General features: G+C 40.1%; 1 protein-coding gene across 1 annotated transcript in view; it reads right to left on the bottom strand.

Moving 5' to 3' along the window:
• The window catches only part of MEP1A (meprin A subunit alpha), a 36,676-nt gene extending 21,410 nt beyond the window's left edge, over window positions 1–15,266 (bottom strand). Inside the window, exons 1-5 of the mRNA XM_082347617.1 lie at window positions 14,685–15,266; window positions 14,575–14,599; window positions 14,432–14,482; window positions 11,001–11,041; window positions 10,417–10,492 (exon numbers count right to left, since the gene is read on the bottom strand). Of these exons, the coding sequence (XP_082203743.1) occupies window positions 10,417–10,492; window positions 11,001–11,041; window positions 14,432–14,482; window positions 14,575–14,599; window positions 14,685–14,822 (331 nt within the window). The 5' untranslated portion in view covers window positions 14,823–15,266. The remainder of the gene's footprint in view (window positions 1–10,416; window positions 10,493–11,000; window positions 11,042–14,431; window positions 14,483–14,574; window positions 14,600–14,684) is intronic.
• Between the last annotated feature and the right edge of the window lie 6,354 nt (window positions 15,267–21,620).

The following is a 21,620-nucleotide window of genomic DNA, read 5'->3' as shown; positions in this document are numbered from 1 at the left end:
ATAAACAACAAGGACCTACTGTATAGCACAGGGAACTATACTCAATATTTTGTAATAACCTATATGGGAAAAGAATCTGAAAAAGATTCTTTTTATATATATATATAATGAAATCACTTTTCTGTACAACTGAGACTAACACAACATTGTAAATCAACTATACTTCAATAAAAATAAATAATTTTTTTTTAAAAAGAATCTTTTGAGAGAGTTTTTCATTCTGATAATAGGGGAGGAACTTGAATCTGACTAACCCTCCCACAGATAACAATTATAAACTTTAGGAAAAATTAAGAAAGGAAACTCTTTGAAAGGAAACTCTTTAGGCACTGGAAAATGCCTAAAATGGGCAGAAACTGAAGGAGAGTTTATTCTTGAAAGAAGGAAATGTCATTGGTTAAGATTCCCATTGATACAACTTTGTACATGAGAGCACGGCTTAATATAAATATTTATAAATATAAATATATAAATATTTGAACAATACCAACAATCACCTTGACCTATTTGACACTGATAGGCTAATATGACCTAAAACTGTAGAATATAGGTTCTTTTCAAGTGCACATGGAATATCACCAAGCTAGATCATAAAATAGATCACAAAACATATCTCAGTAAATTTCAAAAGACTGAAATCTTAGGGAACTGGTTCTCTGACCTCAAAAAAATAAACTGGAAATCAATAATAGAATATCTAGAAAAATTCCAAATATATGGAAAATTTAAAACACACTTTTAATTGACCCATGGTTTTAAAAAATCACAACAGAAATTAGAAAATATCTAAACTAAATTTGAATAAAGATACAACATATCAAAATATGAGGAAAGTAGTAAAAGCAGTGCTTCAAATAAAATTTATAGCTTTAGATGTCATATTATAGCATTGTATTTTATTAGGAAAATGAAGATTTAAAAATATGATACAAATTTCCACCTTAAATGTAAAAAAAGAAGGTCAAATTAAACCTGAAAAAAGTAGAAGAAAGGAAATTATAAAGACAAGAGCAGAAAGCAAGAAAATAAAGAGTAGAGAAGCAAGAGAAAATTAACAAGTCAAAAGTTGGTTCTTTGAAAGGATTAAGAAAATCAATACACTGCTTTTAAAAAAGAAGGCAAGTCACAGACTGGGAGAAAATATTCATCATATATACCTGACATAATTTATCTATAATATATAAAGTTCTACAAATAATGAAAAGACCAACAATATAATTTTAAAAATCATGAAAGAGTTGGACAGACACTTCATAAAAAAAGATACGTAAATAGTCAATAGCACATGAAAATGTGCTAAATATTATTAGTCATTAGGGAAACTCAACTTAAAATCACAGTGAGGGAGGAGAGAAGATGGCGGAAGAGTAAGACGCGGAGATCACCTTCCTTCCCACAGATACAGTAGAAATACATCTACACGTGGAACTGCTCCTACAGAACACCCACTGAACGCTGGCAGAAGACGTCAGACCTCCCAAAAGGCAAGAAAATCCCCACGTACTTGGGTAGGGTAAAAGAAAAAAGAAATAACAGAGACAAAAGAATAGGGACGGCACCTGCACCAGTGGGAGGGAGCTGTGAAGGAGGAAAGATTTCCACGCACTAGGAAGCCCCTTCGCGGGCAGAGACTGCGGGTGGCAGAGGGGGGAAGCTTCGGAGCCACGGAGGAGAGCGCAGCCACAGGGGTGTGGAGGGCAAAGCGGAGAGATTCCCGCACTTCCCGCACGGAGGCTCGGCGCTGACCAGCACTCACCAGCCCGAGAGGCTTGTCTGCTCAGCCGCTGGGGCAGGCGGGGCTGGGAACTGAGGCTCGGGCTTCCGTCGCAGGGAGAGGACTGGGGTTGGCGGCGTGAACACAGCCTGAAGGGATTAGTGCACCACAGCTAGCCGGGAGGGAGTCCGGGAAAAAGTCTGCAGCTGCCGAAGAGGCAAGAGACTTTTTCTTGCCTCTTTGTTTCGCGGCGCGCAAGGAGAGGGGATTCAGAGCGCCGCCTAAACGAACTCCAGAGACTGGCGCGAGCCACGGCTATCAGCGCGGACCCCAGAGACGGGTGTGAGACGCTGGGGCTGCTGCTGCCGCCTCCAAAAAGCCTGTGTGCGAGCACAGGTCACTCTCCACACCGCCCTTCCCGGGAGCCCGTGCAGCCCGCCACTGCCAGCGTCCCGTGATCCGGGGACAACTTCCCCGGGAGAACGCACGGTGCGCCTCGGGCTGCTGCAACGTCACGACGCCTCTGACACCGCAGGCTCGCCCCGCCTCCTCCGTACCGCTCCCTCCCCCCGGCCTGAGTGAGCCAGAGCCCCCGAAGCAGCTGCTCCTTTAACCCCGTCCTGTCTGGGCGGGGAACAGACGCCCTCAGGCGACCTACACGCAGAGGCGGGTCCAAATCCAAAGCTGATCCCCAGGAGCTGTGCGAACAGAGACGAGGAGGGGAAATCTCTCCCAGCAGCCTCAGAAGCAGCGGATTAAAACTCCACAAACAACTTGATGTGCCTGCATCTGTTGAATACCTGAATAGACAACGAATAATCCCAAATTCAGGAGGTGGACTTTGGGAGCAGGATATATTAATTTTTCCCCTTTTCCTTTTTTTTTGTGAGTGTATATGTATATGCTTCTGGGGGAGATTTTGTCTGTATAGCTTTGCTTTATAATAGCTTTATTTTACTTCACTATATTATAGCCTCTTTCTTTCTTTCTTTCTTTCTATTTTTTCTCCCTTTTACTCTGAGCCGTGTGGACGAAAGGCTCTTGGTGCTTCAGCCAGGCATCAGGGCCGTACCTCGGAGGTGGGAGAGCCAATTTCAGGTCACTGGTCCACAAGAGACCTCCCAGCTCCACGTAATACCAAACGGCAAAAATCTCTCAGAGATCTCCAGCTCAACATCAAGACCCAGCATCACTCAATGACCAGCAAGCTACAGTGCTGAACACCCTATGCCAAACAACTAGCAAGACAGGAACACAGCCCCATCCATTAGCAGAGAGGCTGCCTAAAATCATAATAAGGCCACAGACACCCCAAAATACACCACCAGACGTGTACGTGCCCACCAGAAAGACAAGATCCAGCCTCATCCACCAGAGCTCAGGCACTAGTTCCCTCCACCAGGAAGCCTACACAACCCACTGAACCAACCTTAGCCACTGGGGACAGATACCAAAAACAACGGGAACTACGAACCTGCAACCTGTGATAAGGAGACCCCAAACACAGTAAGATAAGCAAAATGAGATGACAGAAAAACACACAGCAGATGAAGGAGCAGGGTCAAAACACACTAGACTTAACAAATGAAGAGGAAATAGGTAGTCTACCTGAAAACGAATTCAGAATAATGATAGTAAGGATGATCCAAAATCTTGGAACTAGAATAGACAAAATGCAAGAAACATTTAACAAGGACGTAGAAGAACTAAAGAGGAACCAAGCAACAATGAAAAACACAATAAATGAAATTAAAAATACTCTAGATGGGATTAATAGCAGAATAACTGAGGCAGAAGAAATGATAAGTGACCTGGAAGATAAAATGGTGGAAATAACTACTGCAGAGCAGGATAAAGAAAAAAGGATGAAAAGAACTGAGGACAGTCTCAGAGACCTCTGGGACAATATTAAACGCACCAACATTCGAATTATAGGGGTCCCAGAAGAAGAAGAGAAAAAGAAAGGGACTGAGAAAATATTTGAAGAGATTATAGTTGAAAACTTCCCTAATATGGGAAAGGAAATAGTTAATCAAGTCCTGGAAGCACAGAGAGTCCCATACAGGATAAACCCAAGGAGAAACACGCCAAGACACATATTAATCAAACTGTGAAAAATTAAATATAAGGAAAACATATTAAAGGCAGCAAGAGAAAAAAAACAAATAACACACAAGGGAATCCCCATCAGGTTAACAGCTGATCTTTCAGCAGAAACTCTGCAAGCCAGAAGGGAGTGGCAGGATATACTTAAAGTGATGAAGGAGAAAAACCTACAACCAAGATTACTCTACCCAGCAAGGATCTCATTCAGATGTGATGGAGAAATTAAAACCTTTACAGACAAGCAAAAGCTGAGAGAGTTCAGCACCACCAAACCAGCTTTACAACAAATGCTAAAGGAACTTCTCTAGGCAAGAAACACAAGAGAAGGAAAACACCTACAATAACAAACCCAAAACATTAAAGAAAATGTGAATAGGAGCATACATATCGATAATTACCTTGAATGTAAATGGATTAAATGCTCCCACCAAAAGACACAGGCTGGCTGAATGGATACAAAAACAAGACCCATATATATGCTGTCTACAAGAGACCCACTTCAGACCTAGAGACACATACAGACTGAAAGTGAGGGGATGGAAAAAGAGATTCCATGCAAATGGAAATCAAAAGAAAGCTGGAGTAGCAATTCTCATATCAGACAAAATAGACTTTAAAATAAAGACTATTACAAGAGACAAAGAAGGACACTACATAATGATCAAGGGATCGATCCAAGAGGAAGGTATAACAATTGTAAATATTTATGCACCCAACATAGGAGCACCTCAATACATAAGGCAAATACTAACAGCCATAAAAGGGGAAATCGACAGCAACACAATCATAGTAGGGGACTTTAACACCCCACTTTCACCAATGGACAGATCATCCAAAATGAAAATAAATAAGGAAACAAAGCTTTAAATGATACATTAAACAAGATGGACTTAATTGATATTTATAGGACATTCCACCCAAAAACAACAGAATACACATTTTTCTCAAGTGCTCATGGAACATTCTCCAGGATAGATCATATCTTGGGTCACAAATCAAGCCTTGGTAAATTTAAGAAAATTGAAATAGTATCAAGTATCTTTTCCGACCACAACGCTATGAGACTAGATATCAATTACAGGAAAAGATCTGTAAAAAATACAAACACATGGAGGCTACACAATACACTACTTAATAACGAAGTGATCACTGAAGAAATCAAAGGGGAAATCAAAAAATACCTAGAAACAAATGACAATGGAGATACGACGACCCAAAACCTATGGGACGCAGCAAAAGCAGTGCTAAGAGGGAAGTTTATAGCAATACAAGCCTACCTCAAGAAACAGGAAACATCTCAAATAAACAACCTAACCTTGCACCTAAAGCAATTAGAGAAAGAAGAACAAAAAAACCCCAAAGCTAGCAGAAGGAAAGAAATTATAAAGATCAGGTCAGAAATAAATGAAAAAGAAATGAAGGAAACAATAGCAAAAATCAATGAAACTAAAAGCTGGTTCTTTGAGAAGATAAACAAAATTGATAAACCATTAGCCAGACTCATCAAGAGAAAAAGGGAGAAGACTCAAATCAATAGAATTAGAAATGAAAAAGGAGAAGTAACCACTGACACTGCAGAAATACAAAAGATAATGAGAGATTACTACAAGCAACTCTATGCCAATAAAATGGACAACCTGGAAGAAATGGACAGATTCTTAGAAATGCACAAACTGCCGAGACTGAACCAGGAAGAAATAGAAAATATGAACAGACCAATCACAAGCACTGAAATAGAAACTGTGATTAAAAACCTTCCAACAAACAAAAGCCCAGGACCAGATGGCTTCACAGGTGAATTCTATCAAACATTTAGAGAAGAGCTAACACCTATCCTTCTCAAACTCTTCCAAAATATTGCAGAGGGAGGAACACTCCCAAACTCATTCTACGAGGCCACCATCACCCTGATACCAAAACCGGGCAAAGATGTCACAAAGAAAGAAAACTACAGGCCAATATCACTGATGAACATAGATGCAAAAATCCTCAACAAAATACTAGCAAACAGAATCCAACAGCACATTAAAAGGATCATACACCATGATCAAATGGGGTTTATCCCAGGAATGCAAGGATTCTTCAATGTACGCAAATCAATCAATGTGATACACCATATTAACAAATTGAAGGAGAAAAACCATATGATCATCTCAATAGATGCAGAGAAAGCGTTTGACAAAATTCAACACCCATTTATGATAAAAGCCTTGCAGAAAGTAGGCATAGAGGGAACTTTCCTCAACATAATAAAGGCCATATATGACAAACCCACAGCCAACATTGTCCTCAATGGTGAAAAACTGAAACCATTTCCACTAAGATCAGGAACAAGACAAGGTTGCCCACTCTCACCACTATTATTCAACACAGTTTTGGAAGTGTTAGCCACAGCAATCAGAGAAGACAAAGAAATAAAAGGAATCCAAATCGGAAAAGAAGAAGTAAAGCTGTCACTATTTGCAGATGACATGATACTATACATAGAGAATCCTAAAGATGCTACCAGAAAACTCCTAGAGCTAATCAATGAATTTGGTAAAGTAACAGGATACAAAATTAATGCACAGAAATCTCTTGCATTTCTATACACTAATGACGAAAAATCTGAAAGTGAAATTAAGAAAACACTCCCGTTTACCATTGCAACAAAAAGAATAAAATATCTAGGAATAAACCTACCTAAGGAGACAAAAGACCTGTATGCAGAAAATTATAAGACACTGATGAAAGAAATTAAAGATGATACAAATAGATGGAGAGATATACCATGTTCCTGGATTGGAAGAATCAACATTGTGAAAATGACTCTACTACCCAAAGCAATCTACAGATTCAATGCAATCCCTATCAAACTACCACTGGCATTTTTCACAGAACTAGAACAAAAAATTTCACAATTTGTATGGAAACACAAAAGACCCCGAATAGCCAAAGCAATCTTGAGAACGAAAAATGGAGCTGGGGGAATCAGGCTCCCTGACTTCAGACTATATTACAAAGCTTCAGTAATCAAGACAGTTTGGTACTGGCACAAAAACAGAAATATAGATCAATGGAACAGGATAGAAAGCCCAGAGATAAACCCACACACATATGGTCACCTTATCTTTGATAAAGGAGGCAAGCATATACAGTGGAGAAAAGACAGCCTCTTCAATAAGTGGTGCTGGGAAAATTGGACAGGTACATGTAAAAGTATGAAATTAGAACACTCCCTGACACCATGCACAAAAATAAACTCAAAATGGATTAAAGACCTAAGTGTAAGGGCAGACACTATCAAACTCTTAGAGGAAAACATAGGCAGAACACTCTATGACATACATCACAGCAAGATTCTTTTTGACCCAGCTCCCAGAGAAATGGAAATAAGAACACAAATAAACAAATGGGACCTAATGAAACTTAAAAGCTTTTGCACAGCAAAGGAAACCATAAACAAGGCCAAAAGACAACCATCAGAATGGGAGAAAATATTGGCAAATGAAGCAACTGACAAAGGATTAATCTCCAAGATTTACAAGCAGCTCATGCAGCTCAATAACAAAAAAACGAACAACCCAGTCCAAAAATGGGCACAAGACCTAAATAGACATTTCTCCAAAGAAGATATACAGATGGCCTACAGACACATGAAAGAATGCTCAACATCATTAATCATTAGAGAAATGCAAATCAAAACTACAATGAGATATCATCTCACACCAGCCAGAATGGCCATCATCAAAAAATCTAGAAACAATAAATGCTGGAGAGGGTGTGGAGGAAAGGGAACTCTCTTGCACTGTTGGTGGGAATGTAAATTGATACAGCCACTATGGAGAACAGTATGGAGGTTCCTTAAAAAACTACAAATAGAACTACCATACGACCCAGCAATCCCAATACTGGGCATATATCCTGAGAAAACCATAGGTCAAAAAGAGTCATGTACCAAAATGTTCATTGCAGCTCTATTTACAATAGCCAGGACATGGAAGCAACCTAAATGTCCATCGACAGATGAATGGATAAAGAAGATGTGGCACATATATACAATGGAATATTACTCAACCATAAAAAGAAATGAAATGGAGGTATTTGTAATGAGGTGGATGGAGTTAGAGTCTGTCATACAGAGTGAAGTAAGTCAGAAAGAGAAAAACAAATACAGTATGCTAACACATATATACGGAATCTAAGGAAAAAAAAAAAAGGCCATGAAGAACCTAGTGGCAAGACGGGAATAAAGACACAGACCTACTAGAGAATGGACTTGAGGATATGGGGAGGGGGTGGGGTGAGATGTGACAGGGTAAGAGAGTGTCATGGACATATATCCACTACCAAATGTAAAATAGATAGCTAGTGGGAAGCAGCCACATAGCACGGGGAGATCAGCTCGGTGCTTTGTGACCACCTAGAGGGGTGGGATGGGGAGGGTGGGAGGGAGGGAGATGCAAGAGGGAAGAGAAATGGGAACATATTGTATATGTATAACTGATTCACTTTGTTATAAAGCAGAAGCTAACACACCATTGTAAGGCAATTATACTTCAATAAAGATGTTTAAAAAAAAAAATCACAGTGAGATCCCATTTCACAACCACTAGAATGGCAACAATTAAAAAGATTAACTCCACCTATGTTAGTGATAAGGTGGGGCAAATGGGACACAGATATTGCTGGTGAGAACGAAAAATGTCACAGCCAATTTGAAAGACTGTTTGGCATTATCCTATAAAGTTAAACATATATTTACCATAGGATCAAGCAATGCTATTCCTAGACATTTACCCAAGATAAATAAAAAGCACATATCCACGCAGACTTGTACAAGAATGATCACAGCAGCTTTCTTCACAATAGACTCCAAACTTGAAACAGCCCCACATCCATCAACAGAAAAATGGATAAACAGTTGCAATATATTCAGACAAAGGAATACTACTGAGTAATGGAAAAGAATTAACTACCGGCCCACAACAATACAGAAAAATTTAAACATAGTAAGCATAATAAGCCAGATACAAAAGAGGACGTACTATGAGATTCCAGTTATCTGCAAATCAGTTGTAAATCAGGTAAAACTAATCTATAGGGGAAAAAATTAGAATGGTAGTTGTCTCTTGGGGAGTGGAGGTGGGGACTGGCTGGAAAAGAGCACAGGGGAACTTTCTAGAGTATTGGAAGTGTGGGTTGCATAAGTCTATGCATTTCTCAAAAGCCTGGTTTGTGTATTTCACGCTACGTAAATTTAACTTTAATAAAGGAATTTATACAAGTGTCATACTCTAATTAGAATGTTTTGCTTTTTGCAATGGTATGAGCCCAGGCACCTGAACTCCTTTTTTAACTTGAAGGTGATTCTCATGTGATGTTACCTGAGAGCCACTACTCTATCCTCACAGCTGCTACCTTATTTCAGGCCACCTGTCTTCAGTTTTGCTGTCTATTCATCTGTCACCTACCTTGCAGCTAAGGAGACCTTGCTACTCAAGGTGTGACCAGGGGACACACCTTGAGTAGCTGAATCTGGCACGTAAGAGATTCAGTAAGTACGTCTGTGTCTTAATGGGAAGGTGGTGGCACAGGTGAGACAACTAGGAAGAAAAATCGTCATGGGGAAGAAAATCCATTTTAAAATTAACGTTTCTTAAATCATGTCCCAGTAAATAGGGATGCTCCTTGAATTTCCAAGTGCACCGTCAAACACTGGGGAAAAACAACTCAGCTCAATTTTCCATAAAATAACTGAGAACAACAGCACTTGTTACTATGTAGCTTTTCTCCAGAAAAGGCATGGGAGGCAGCACTGATAAAGAGCGATGGAAAATTCTTGAAACATAATCTATGTCTCCTGAGAAGGGGAGCAGCGCAGCAGCTCATTAAGAGTGAGCAACGTTGTCCTAGCTTCCCCTCTCCTCTTGAATCTTCCCCATCCACAGAGGATGGGCCTCCCAGACAGGCATTGCATCATGGTGGCCGCTGAGCTGTCAGTCAGCGGCTTGATGTCAGCCAGTGTCCACGCGTGGCTTCTAATATTTATTTATTTCCACCAATTACTACTTTCAACAATGAACAAAATGCAACTGATTTCAGTCCTTTATATTAAGAGAGAGAAAAGAATAGAAAATTTTAATCCAGAGGAACGAGGACAATGAACATATGAAATATAGTCTTTTCTGTTTCTCAAAAGTGTGACATGTTTGTCTTGCAACAGAAAGGGAAGAAATCAAGATGTTGAAACTAGTATCCTGGTACCGTATTTAGATTCACCTAAACAAACTGTTATCGCAAGTGCACATTTTTCATTGCTATGATGTCAAATTATATTTCATTTTTGTTCTTTGTGTTGCTCCTGGTCTGATTAACATGTTAGTGTGTTCTGCATTTTAAAAATCATTATTTGATACTCTGTATCTCAGACTGGTTACGCAGCATGGGTTCAGATGTAATGTCATGCCTCCCATACCGTGAGATAAAGAACTGTCAGAGTTTAGAAACCCTCTTATACGTTGGCAGTTACTCAAAGTCTGAAGCTGATGATCAGGAGGAGAGGTGAGAGAGAAGAATTCAACTCAAAGCTCCTAATGAAGAACAATTAATATTACCCAGACTGTCGGCCAGGATGTAAGGGATGGGGAACTTCCACCTGGTGTTGGGGTCTCTCAGGCCATTTCTGGAATTCTGCAGAAACAAAGGCAAAGGTGACTGGACAGCTGGTCTCCTTGGCTTCCCCCTTCTCTAAACTCTCACACCACGAACAATCTGTCACACAATTCAAACAGTTTAGTCAATTTGTCTTCTGATTATATTGTAAAAACAATAGAAGTTCATTATAGACATTTTAGAAAATTCCAGAGAAAATTTTAAGAACCCAATAAAGGAGACCTACAATTCTCAAAACTGAAATAGCCACTTTCAATATGGTGGTGGATTTCCTTCTCTCTCATGCTTCACTTATTAGGAAAATTGGATGGACAAGCAATTTAATAATTATAGACTCTTTTGTACTGTTTGCTAATGTTTTCATCTGTTTTTGTTTACCAGCAACCACAGTGGAAGTCTTTGTGGGTACAGATTATAGATGAGATTCTTTCATCTCAGTGGCTAGACACAGAGCAGAAGAAGCTCACCATCCTATGACACAGCCAGTCCTGGGGGGAATGTTATTGTGTCCCTAGCAGATACTCACCGGTAGCAAAATGTCCCCTTGAAAGAGGTCCAAGCCTGCAGCTAGACATGGATTTTAAAAAAAGAAATATTTGAAAGAGAATTACTAAAAGGCATCTCTCAAAATAAAATGAATCTATTCTATTACAAGTCTTTAGTTGTTAATCTTTATGTGGTGAAACTTTTTTGAAACAATGCAAAAATTTCTTCTAATTGAACAAATGTAAATAGGCAATAAATATCAGATATTGTCACATTCTCTATTGTCATTTTTGGAACAAGAAACCTAGAGGGCATTATGCTTAGTGCAATAAGTGAGACAGAGAGAGAAGTACTCTATGCTATCATATGTGGAATCTAAAAAATAAAACAAATGAGTGAATATAACAAAACAGAAATAGATATAGAGAACAAACTAGTGGTTACCATTGGCAATAGGGAAGGGGGTAGGGAAGGGGGTTGGGAAGGGCAAGGTAGGGGTAGAAGATTAAGAGGTACAAACTACGATGTATAAAATAAACTACAAGGATATATTATACATCACAGAGAATATAGTCAATACTTTATAATAACTATAAATGGAGTAGATCTGAAAATATTGAATCACTCTGTTGTACACCTGAAACTAATATTATGGTGTAAATCAACTATATTTCAATAAAAAAAGAAAAGAAATCTTGTCCAAGAATCTTAAAAAGTAAGAGACAAGTTAGAAGGAATCTTTTTGGTCATTGACTTCAAAGCTCTCACACTTTGGGGGTTGAAATGGGACTTCCTGAGACAGGGAATGAGGTACCAGGTGGTCAGCAGCTGAGTGAGCTATAGAATTTCCGACTTCCCATCCAGGGTCCTTTCTGCTATTGTACTATCCTTCTTCCCCACCCTAGCTAAATGGGTTGATTTTGCTCTTCCCCATGAAAAAACAATGGTGCCCTCCAAAGCCAAGCTCAGGGTACTGCCCTGATAATAAAGAAGACCTGGCAAATATGGGTAGATCCATTCAAAACCATAGCTCCAAACATCTGCTGTCAGGACCTTAGCAGAATATACTTTCTCCCTGATGGCATTGGCCTCAGAGTGTTTCTGAGAGTAGGATCCTTAAAAGGGAGGATCCTGGTGGGAAAACTAAGGGCATTTAAAAGAATGTCACTTCTTATTACAGCCCTAAAGTTTGACACGCAGCCTTCCCTTGAAAACACAGACTACTTCAGACAGAATCATCAGATCATACTTCATTCTGAGAACAGCCCCTGATTTACAACTGGAAAATCAAACTAGAGGGCAATCACCACAACCTCACATGGAAACAGGGATCTCATTTGGCAAAGCTTACAGCTCATTCAGGAGCTGGGTTCAGGCTCTGTAATGACACCGTGGAGGTGTTATTATGAGGAGGCTTCCTGGTTGTGCTTGTTAATGACTAACTAAGGCTGCCCCTGCATCACTCCTTTCCTCACTCACATATTTCCTAGATTTGCTTAACCTCAGGACCCTAACCTAGTCGTGTAACAGCACAATTAAACAACAACAAACAGCAGTGATGCCACAGCCTCACAGGCAGCAGGACCCAGGTTTTGAATTGCCTTTTCAGTAGGGCTACTATGGGCTGGTCCATCCATACTCTTGCCTAGGCTGGTCCTGAGCAAAATTATGCATTTCTTGACCCCTGGCCTGGATGAGGGAAGGGCTCTTCCAGAGCAATGTGAAGAAGCCTACTGGGACCTTGGCCCCAAGGGCTGGTCAGCATGGATGGGGTCACAGAAGAGTGAGAGAGTGCAGTAGGAGAATTTCACGAAGAAGTACAGATCCATTGAAAGCAAGCCCCAGCCTGTTCACTACCCAGTTTGTTCATGTAGCATATACTTATTAAGTGCCTAATGTGTCCTACGCATTGTTCTAGATGCTGGGGATATAGCGGAGAACAAAACAAAGCACTCGGGGAGATGACATTCTTGATTGGAGAGGAAGGGGATACAAAGAAATAAATAAATGTAAAGTATGGCTGATGGTGAAAAGCATAATTGAAAAAAAAACCCCATGAAACGGAGTAAGAAGGAAAAGAGTGCTGAGGTGAAGGAGGGTTGATATTCATAAATGGTGGTCAGGGAAGGCCTGCCTGAGGAGGTGGCATTTAAGCAGAAATCTAGTGGAGTGGGGAGTGAAGGAAGGGAATTGAAGGCAGAGGCAACAGCAAATAGAAACATCCTGAGGCAGGAAAGCCTTGATGGTTTAGAGCAGCCTTAATAGGTGGGAAATAAATCTAATCTCATTGGTGTTGAATCCTCTGGGGGATTCTGATGCTAAAGTTTGAGAAGCACTGCTCTAAAACCTCAAGGCTTTCCTGCCTCAGGACCTTTAAGATACAGCAGATCCTCTGAATTACAGACACTTTGACTGCCTGACTTTAAAGAGAGATAGTTTGATGCCTGGCTCTGAAGTCTTGAGACCCATTCACCCATTTACTTTCCTCAGTGATTTCTACTTTGCCCCTGCAGTCATTCTCAAGGTTTTCCAACTAAATATCATCTAGACTGGCTTCCCTGTAAATGGAACAAAGCCAGAGGAATTTACCCCTAAGGTATGGGATTTTTTAGTTTTACATTCTTCATATAGGACTGAGCTATTAAGCTATGAGTCAAAAGACCTGGAGGTGAGCTCTACCACTGCCATCTGTGATCTTGGGTGAGTCAACTTGACCCAAAGGAGCCTCCTGTTCCTTCCTGCAAAATGAAAATAGCACTCACCCCATTACAGAATTTGACAAATAAATATGCAATTGGATATGAAAGCTTTTGTAAACTATAAGGTACATATGATCATTAATATGGAACCTTTGTTTCCCACCAATTCTAACCAAAGATACCCAGAATGTCGCGGCTTCTCCCTCATTTTAGAGACAGGATGAGAGAGAAGAGAGAGACGATCACTTGGCATCTCTCTCCTCTCAGTAATGGATGAGACCAATGGATTTCTTCAAGGAATGTTTTTGTGGACAAGATGTCGAAACAGAGACACTTTACACTCTTCTCCAAGTCCCAAGCAAACAGTTGTTAGTGAATATGATGGGCCAGTAAAGGGACTGGGGTTTTCTCCCCACTAAATATAACCAAAGGCATATTCCTTACATTTTTCTTTAGCAAGCAAAATAATCATCCATTTTCCCTTCTCTTTTTCAAAATGAAAACTGGAAGAATAAATTTTTTACCAACAAAAATCTTGTTATATATTTCTAGATCCACTGAGCACTCACTAGTTCTAGAAAATTTGGTCTAACCATTATTCTCATTCCACGTTTCCATTTTCAGAAACTCTGCAAATTCTAATGAGGCACAAATGAACAGTTCTCTCCTAAAGTTATCCAATACCATATTATGAAGGTTAAGAGATTTTCAGCAACTATCACAGGATTTTAAATTATTTAAAGGCATTAATGATGGCAGAAATTACACCCACCTAAATTGATTTCTGAAATATCCTTCTGTTCATCAAACTCTCCATCATGTACTGTTAAAAGTGGGGGAAAAATTGTTACCAGTCTTGTTGAACAAAAGAGAGAAAGTTCAGAAAACACTCTATGCATTTCAATTAGTCCTTACCATTTCCTTTAGAAAGATGCTTAATCTAAAAAGAAATAAAGATACAGTAAATGGATAACATATACTACAATGAATATTTCTAAATACCATGAAGAGCAGAACTTACTTACCGATACAGCTGCTGTGTGGGCAAAAAACAAGATGAAAGAGAGAATGCAAGCAGATCTCGTCCAAATCATTTTTGCAAGTGAACAGATTTTAACAAAGACGCCTTGTGATAAGTACTTGGACCTTGCTCTGGCTGTCATATTAGAAACTTTGACCCTTACATATGTTCTGTAGCATTGAAGTCGTCAAAGAAAATGTCTTTGCCCCATTTGAGAACAGATACTAAGTTTAACAGAAAAGCTCAGGTTCCAGAGACCAGGGAAAAGTTTGAAAAAGTTAATATTGAGATAAGCATATACAAATAAATGACATTCCTATACACTAGCAATAACTGTTCATACAATATAGTAGGTAAAAGATCCATTTCACAATAGAAATAAAAATAATCTATAAAATGATCATAAATTACTTAAATCTAATAAAAATGAACTAGAGTTATATGTAAATGTTATAAAGCAATTATCAAAAAATAAAAGAGCTATCTATACACACATATACATATATATTTATATATATGAGATATTCATTGATGGGAAGACAGTATAATAAAGATGGTCATTATTTTGATGTTAGTCTATAAATTCAATGTTTGATATTAGTCTATAAATTCAATGTTATTCTAATAAAAATCTTTTTTTAAAATTTTAATTGAAGTAGAGTTGATTTACAATGTCATGTTAGTTTCAAGTGTACAGCACAGTGATTCAGTTACACATATTTTTAGATTCTTTTCCGATATAGGTTATTACAAAATATTGAGTAGAGACCCTATGCTATACAGTAGGTCCTTGTTGGTTATCTATTTTATATATAGTAATGTGTATATGTTAATCCCAACCTCCTATCTTTCCCTCCTTCCCTTTTCCCCTTTGGTAACCGTAAGTTTGTTTTCTACGTCTGTGAGTCTCTTTCTGTTTTGTAAATAAGTTCAATGTATCTTTTTTGTTTTAGATTCCACATGTAAGCAATAGCATATGATATTTGTCTTTCTCTGTCTGGCTTATTTCACTTAGTATGATAATCTCTAGGTGCATCCATGTTGCTGCAAATAGCATTATTTCATTCTTTTTTATGGCTGAGTAATATTCCATTATATATATATATACACATATACATACACACACACACACACACACACACAGACACACATACATACCACATCTTCTTTATCCATTCATCTGTCAATGGATATTTAGGTTACTTCCATCCAGATGAGCTTTTATCTTTCCCTTCCTTCTTAGTCTTATCTGCACAATATACACTAATGGTGTCTTTGGAATCAGATGGATAAGAAATTGAGTTCCACATCTACCACCGACCAGGTGTGGCATTTTGAGCATCCACTTTCCATGTGTAAAAAAAAGAGTGGTACCTACTTCACGGGTCAAATGTAGGGATTCAATGAGACAACAAGTGCAAACCGCAGGTACCAGAAACATAGGAAGCACTCAGTAAACTATAGCTCTTTCTATCCACATACACAGCCTCCTGGCAAAAGTCGGGCAGTAAGGACACAGCTCAGCACCCGCTTTGCTCAGTGGAACCTCGGAGTGGGAGCATAGGTCTTCAGCAGATACAGTTTGTCCCTGGTAAGTTTCTTTTATGATCTTGATTGGAGGTGTTAATTAGTTACCAGTTATCTGCAACCCCAGGCATTTCTTGCCCCAGGGTGTCAAGTGAGCAAGGCTGGAGCCTCAAGCCTTAGGTTTGAAGGGCTTATGGCTTTGCAGTGAAAAAATAGATTATGCACTCCACGGGGCAAGGTCCATGTTTTATTTTCTGTATCTGCCCTGGTGCCTGGCATATAGTAGGCAATTGGTGATCGCATTGGGTGAAATACAGTAAAATAGCACTTTTCGAAGGTATTGGATGTAGTGATGTGTTTTGAGCTCAGTGAGGCCATTTTACAAATTGACCAGTTGAGAAAGCAGAGTGAAGACTGGAAGAAGAAAGCCACCGGCAGGTGGAAAGAGGGAAAACCCTCCCCTAAGCGTTGTCAGACTCACTCCAGCCTCCTGGAGTCCAGGCCAGACTTGCTCAGGACTGAGGTAGGAGGCTGGCAGCGTCCTCTCACCCCAGCCCCTTCTCAGGAGTGTCCTCTGCCCTCTGCTTCCTCCACTTTCTACCCTCTTTCTAGATGCCTGTTCCTTCTGCTTCACTCACAGAACTCTGCCCTCGGCTGTTAATCTCTAACACAACTGCCGTTGTTCTTCCTCCAGGCAATCAGCCTATTCACCGGGTCTCAAGGAAGAGGAAGAGTTGGCAAATTTTTTCTGAAAAGGTCAAAGAATAAATTCTTCAGGCTTTGCAGGCCAAGTGGTCTCTGTAGTGACTATTGAACACTGCTGCTGCAGCTGGAAAGCAGCCACAGACATTAGCGTAAAGGAATGAGCATGGCTGCATCCCAATAAAACTTTATTGACAAAAACAGGTAAAGGGGCATAACTTACTGACCCCTGAGTTTTAGACAATTGACTGCCTCCTCAAGATGGTGGAGATGGAGACGGTGATAACACTTATAAAAGAAACAGCAGTAGAAGCAGCTGACATGCACACAGTTTTTACTGTGGGCTGGGTACCCTTCCAAGGATCTAAAGCGCAATTACTCACTTAATCTTGACAATAATTCTATGAAGTAGGCAGTATCTATCCCATTTTATAGATTGAGAAACTATATATATACAATAGAATATTACTCAGCCACAAAAAGAATGAAATAACGCCATTTGCAGCAACATGGATGGACCTAGAGATTATCATACTAAGTGAAGTAAGCCAGACAGAGAAAGACAAACACCATATGATATTGATCATATGTGAAATCTAAGAAAAATAAAGATACAAATGAACTTATTTACAAAACAGAAATAGACCCGCAGACATAGAAAACAGACTTACGGTTACCAAAGGGAAAAGGGGTTGGGAGGGATAAACTGGGAGTTTGGGATTAACATATATACACTACTATATATAAAATAAACTACAAGGACCTACTGTATAGCACAGGGAACTATACTCAGTATTTTATAATAACCTAGAAGGGAAAAGAATCTGAAAAAGAATATATGTATATGTATAACTGAATCACTGTGCTGTATACCTGAAACTAACACAACATTGTAAATCAACTATACTTCAATGAAAAAAAATTAAGAAATCTGCCCAACATCACACAACTCCTAGAGATGCTCCTGAAATTCCACCTGAATTTTTTAGAGAGCTTTCCCTACCTCGGCCTGGACCCTGGCAGCTCGGGGGTGAGGCCTTCACCATCAAGTTGTAGCAGACTCAGCCCCATACACCCCAGAGCTCCAGCTCCAACAGTTTACTATGAAGACTTTGCTTTTTTAGGGACGCAGTTCCCAAGCTATAGAGTTTTTCAAAAATCCCCTGGAAATCTTGTTAAAGTACAGATTCCTGGGCCTGGGATAGGGAATTTCTGATGCAGGTCAGAGGGTGAGAACCAGGAATCTGCATTATTAACATGCACCTCCATGATTCCGAGGCTGGTAGTCTGTGGAATACACTTTGATAAACAGGGGTCTAGGGAATTTCTGTTAACTGGATGCTTCCACTCAGAGTGTGGTTATTAGGTAGCTTCCCCTGGTTCCCTTTTTATAAGAAAAATCAAAAGATCAAAGCAGCCTCCAGTTTTCTAGTGGGGACATATCAGATATTAAGATTTAGAGATTTTCAATGCAGAAAGAAATCCACTTCAAGAACACCCACAGGAACAACCTCTCTGGGGTATAGCTCAAGAACCCACATTTTGAACAAGCATGAAGGTGAACCCTGTATGGAAAATGTGAAACCCACTGACCTTTACAGCAGCTCTGTTTGGGGCTGTACGGATCCGAGCGGACCTCGTTGGAGAACCAAGCAGAGACTTCTTCCTCTCCTGGGCACTGAGATCCCTGATAAGCTACTCTCCACGTCCAGGTGGACATTCAGTGGGCCTTGATTTCAGCTTTTCCTCCTCTATAGGATCTAAAGAATACATCATCACCCATCTTTTATGGCGTGGGGAAGAATCAGACAAGAGGCTTACTCCATTTCTTCCCCAATTCCCTTCTTATTTTTTTGAGCCCTCATAGAGTACTTGAAATTGAAGCAGACTCAGATGAGAGCTCCAAGAGTGCCCGCTGATTTCAGGAAAAGTCTCTAACCTCTGCTAATTACAAAGGTTATCACCATCCAAGATGCCAAGTTGGACCATGGCATCTGGGAGGAGAGACTAAACATTGAATTGTTTCATCAACAATTTAATCAACAATTCCCTTGAATTGTTGATTCAAGGGAAGATACAAAGCAGGGAGGGAAAAATTGGGAGATTGGAATGGACATATACACACTACTATATATAAAACAGATAACTAGGGCTTCCCTGGTGGTGCAGTGGTTGAGAATCTGCCTGCCAATGCAGGGGACATGGGTTCGAGCCCTGGTCTGGGAAGATCCCACATGCCGCGGAGCAACTGGGCCCGTGAGCCACAACTACTGAGCCTGCGCGTCTGGAGCCTGTGCCCCGCAGCAAGAGAGGCTGCGACAGTGAGGGGCCCACACACCGCGATGAAGATTGGCCCCCGCTTGCCGCAACTAGAGAAAGCCCTCGCACAGAAACGAAGACCCAACACAGCCAAAAAAATAATAAACAAATAAATAAATAAATAAATTTTAAAAAACAGATAACTAATAAGAACTTACTGTACCGCACAGGGAACTCTATTCAATACTCTGTAGTGACCTATATGGGAAAAGAATCTAAAAAGGAGTGGATATATGTATATGTATAACTGATTCACTTTGCTGTACAGCAGAAAGTAACAAAACATTGTAAATCAACTACACTACAAAAAAAAATTTTTTTTTAATAAAAATAAAGGGAAGACGCAATTGGGATGGGCTTTTCTCTGAAAGGAGACATGATTCTAAAGAGGAAGAGGTCTAGCCGTTACCTACTGTCAAAAGACAAAACCAAAACAATATGTAATGAGTTTGATGCCCTTTATTGAAGGGTAAATAATCCCTGGGCTGTGGGAGTAGAAGGCCTCAGAAGCAGTGAGGCACTTTTCCCAAGGGATTTGGGGCAGGAGCAAATTTTATAAAGAGTTTGAAGAAGCAGTCAGGAAACAGGGCATGACTGGCTGGGGTTGCACATCTGACCTAATTTAGAAAGATCAAGCGACGAGGAAATAAGTGTAGACCTCGGAGTTGGCTTGGCATTTGGGGCTTGGCTGAATGGATTTTCCGCGTTTACCATCAAGCAGAGCACTTACAAGAACATAGAAGTTTGGTTTGCTGACATGTCACCCTGGGCAGCAACGGCTCCATCTTGAGCCTAGAAATTTATTTCAACACCACTGTCCCTGAAGTTAGGGTACAAGAAAACAGGCTAAAATTGCAAAAAGGACACAATTGTTGGATGCAAAGTCCTTCCTGATCATCTGAGGATTCCGAAGTGTTTCAAGGAGGCAGACAGTGTTAGTCACAGAGAAAAATGCCAGAACTACAAGCTGGGGGTGGGGGGAGGCAAGTGTGGACAGATGAAATTATTCAGAAAGAGATGATGTCGGAGAAGAAATAGGTGGCGCCTGGCCTGGGGATTTTTCTTTGTCCTGGGAAGTCATTCAGTTTTGAGGTCATCTAATGGAAGCAAGATGATGGTAAGTCCTATGTTTAACTTGATCCAGAGAACAAGGGGATCAGCCCTCTGAGAAAACAAATGGGAATTGTAATCCCATTTCCCTTTGAAAACCGCAAAACTGTTTTTGGTACAGCTGATTCTTTTATGCAAGTGGCCAGCAGGTCCATTCAGGCCCAACTGCATTATCTGCCACTTCAACTGGAATCTGATTTAGCACCAGGGGAAGGTAAGAGGAGGGCCTGTGTGGGAGGCGTTATTGGAAATTCCAAGGATGATTGGTCAAAGTCAATCAGGAGACTTCCTGAATTAGGAACAGGTCTGTTTATATTCATAGGCTGAATCAAATTTTTAAACATAACATGATATTCTCATTATTAATGGGGAAGGTTACAGTGGCAGCCATTTTCCAAAGCAATGCCAACTAATGAGAACAGCTTTGCACAGACACGCCAGCAAGAATGTCAGCCACTGATGCCCCGTAAATAAGTGGACTAAAGGACCACACACCTGGAAAGGAAGAAAACTAGCCACACCTCGGTTTTACAGTTGAATTTCTGGGAAGAGGAGTTTGTAATACCCTACAAAGTTCCCCACCTTGAATGGTATTTCTTGTTATTCAAGTAGTAGCAATGATTATGATAACAGCCAGATGACTTTTTAGGCACTTATTACCCGGCAGGCACTGTGTAAAATGCTTTACATAGGCTATTTCATTTAATTCTCATAACTATCCCATAAGGAAAGAATTGTTGCCCTCATTTTACAAAAGGTTGAGCTCAGAGAGGTTATATATAGTACCCAGAACCTGAAAACCCTCAAAATAGAGAAATTAGTTTAATGATGTGTTTCACTTTCTAGGGCAGTTTCTATTCTCAGTTGCTTAGTTAAACACCAACATGCTGTGTTCATTCATTCATTTGTTCATCTATTCATTCATCCATAAAGTTATTACTGGGTGCGTCCTCTGTGCCAGGCATTGTGTCAGGCACTGAGGAAACAGTTGTGAACCAGACAAACACTGTCCTTACCCTCAAGGAGCTTAGACACAGGTGAACACCATGGGGAGGCAAGCATTTACCGGCATTTTACTAGATTCCCAAGTAAAGATGTGTCAACGGGTAAGCAGATAAACAAATTGTGATATATTCCCAGATCACAATAGGACACTGTCACCAAGGAATGTTACTGCACAATCAAAAAGAATTGTAGGGACTTCCTTGGTGGCACAGTGTTTAAGAATCTGCCTGCCAATGCAGGGGACACGGGTTCGAGCCCTGGTCCGGGAAGATCCCAC

This window comes from Balaenoptera borealis, assembly GCF_965194805.1.
Source record: "Balaenoptera borealis genome assembly, chromosome: 12".
Classification (NCBI taxonomy): domain Eukaryota; kingdom Metazoa; phylum Chordata; class Mammalia; order Artiodactyla; family Balaenopteridae; genus Balaenoptera; species Balaenoptera borealis.
Note: the sequence above shows the minus strand (reverse complement) of the source record. Positions and strands in the feature narration are given on the sequence as shown.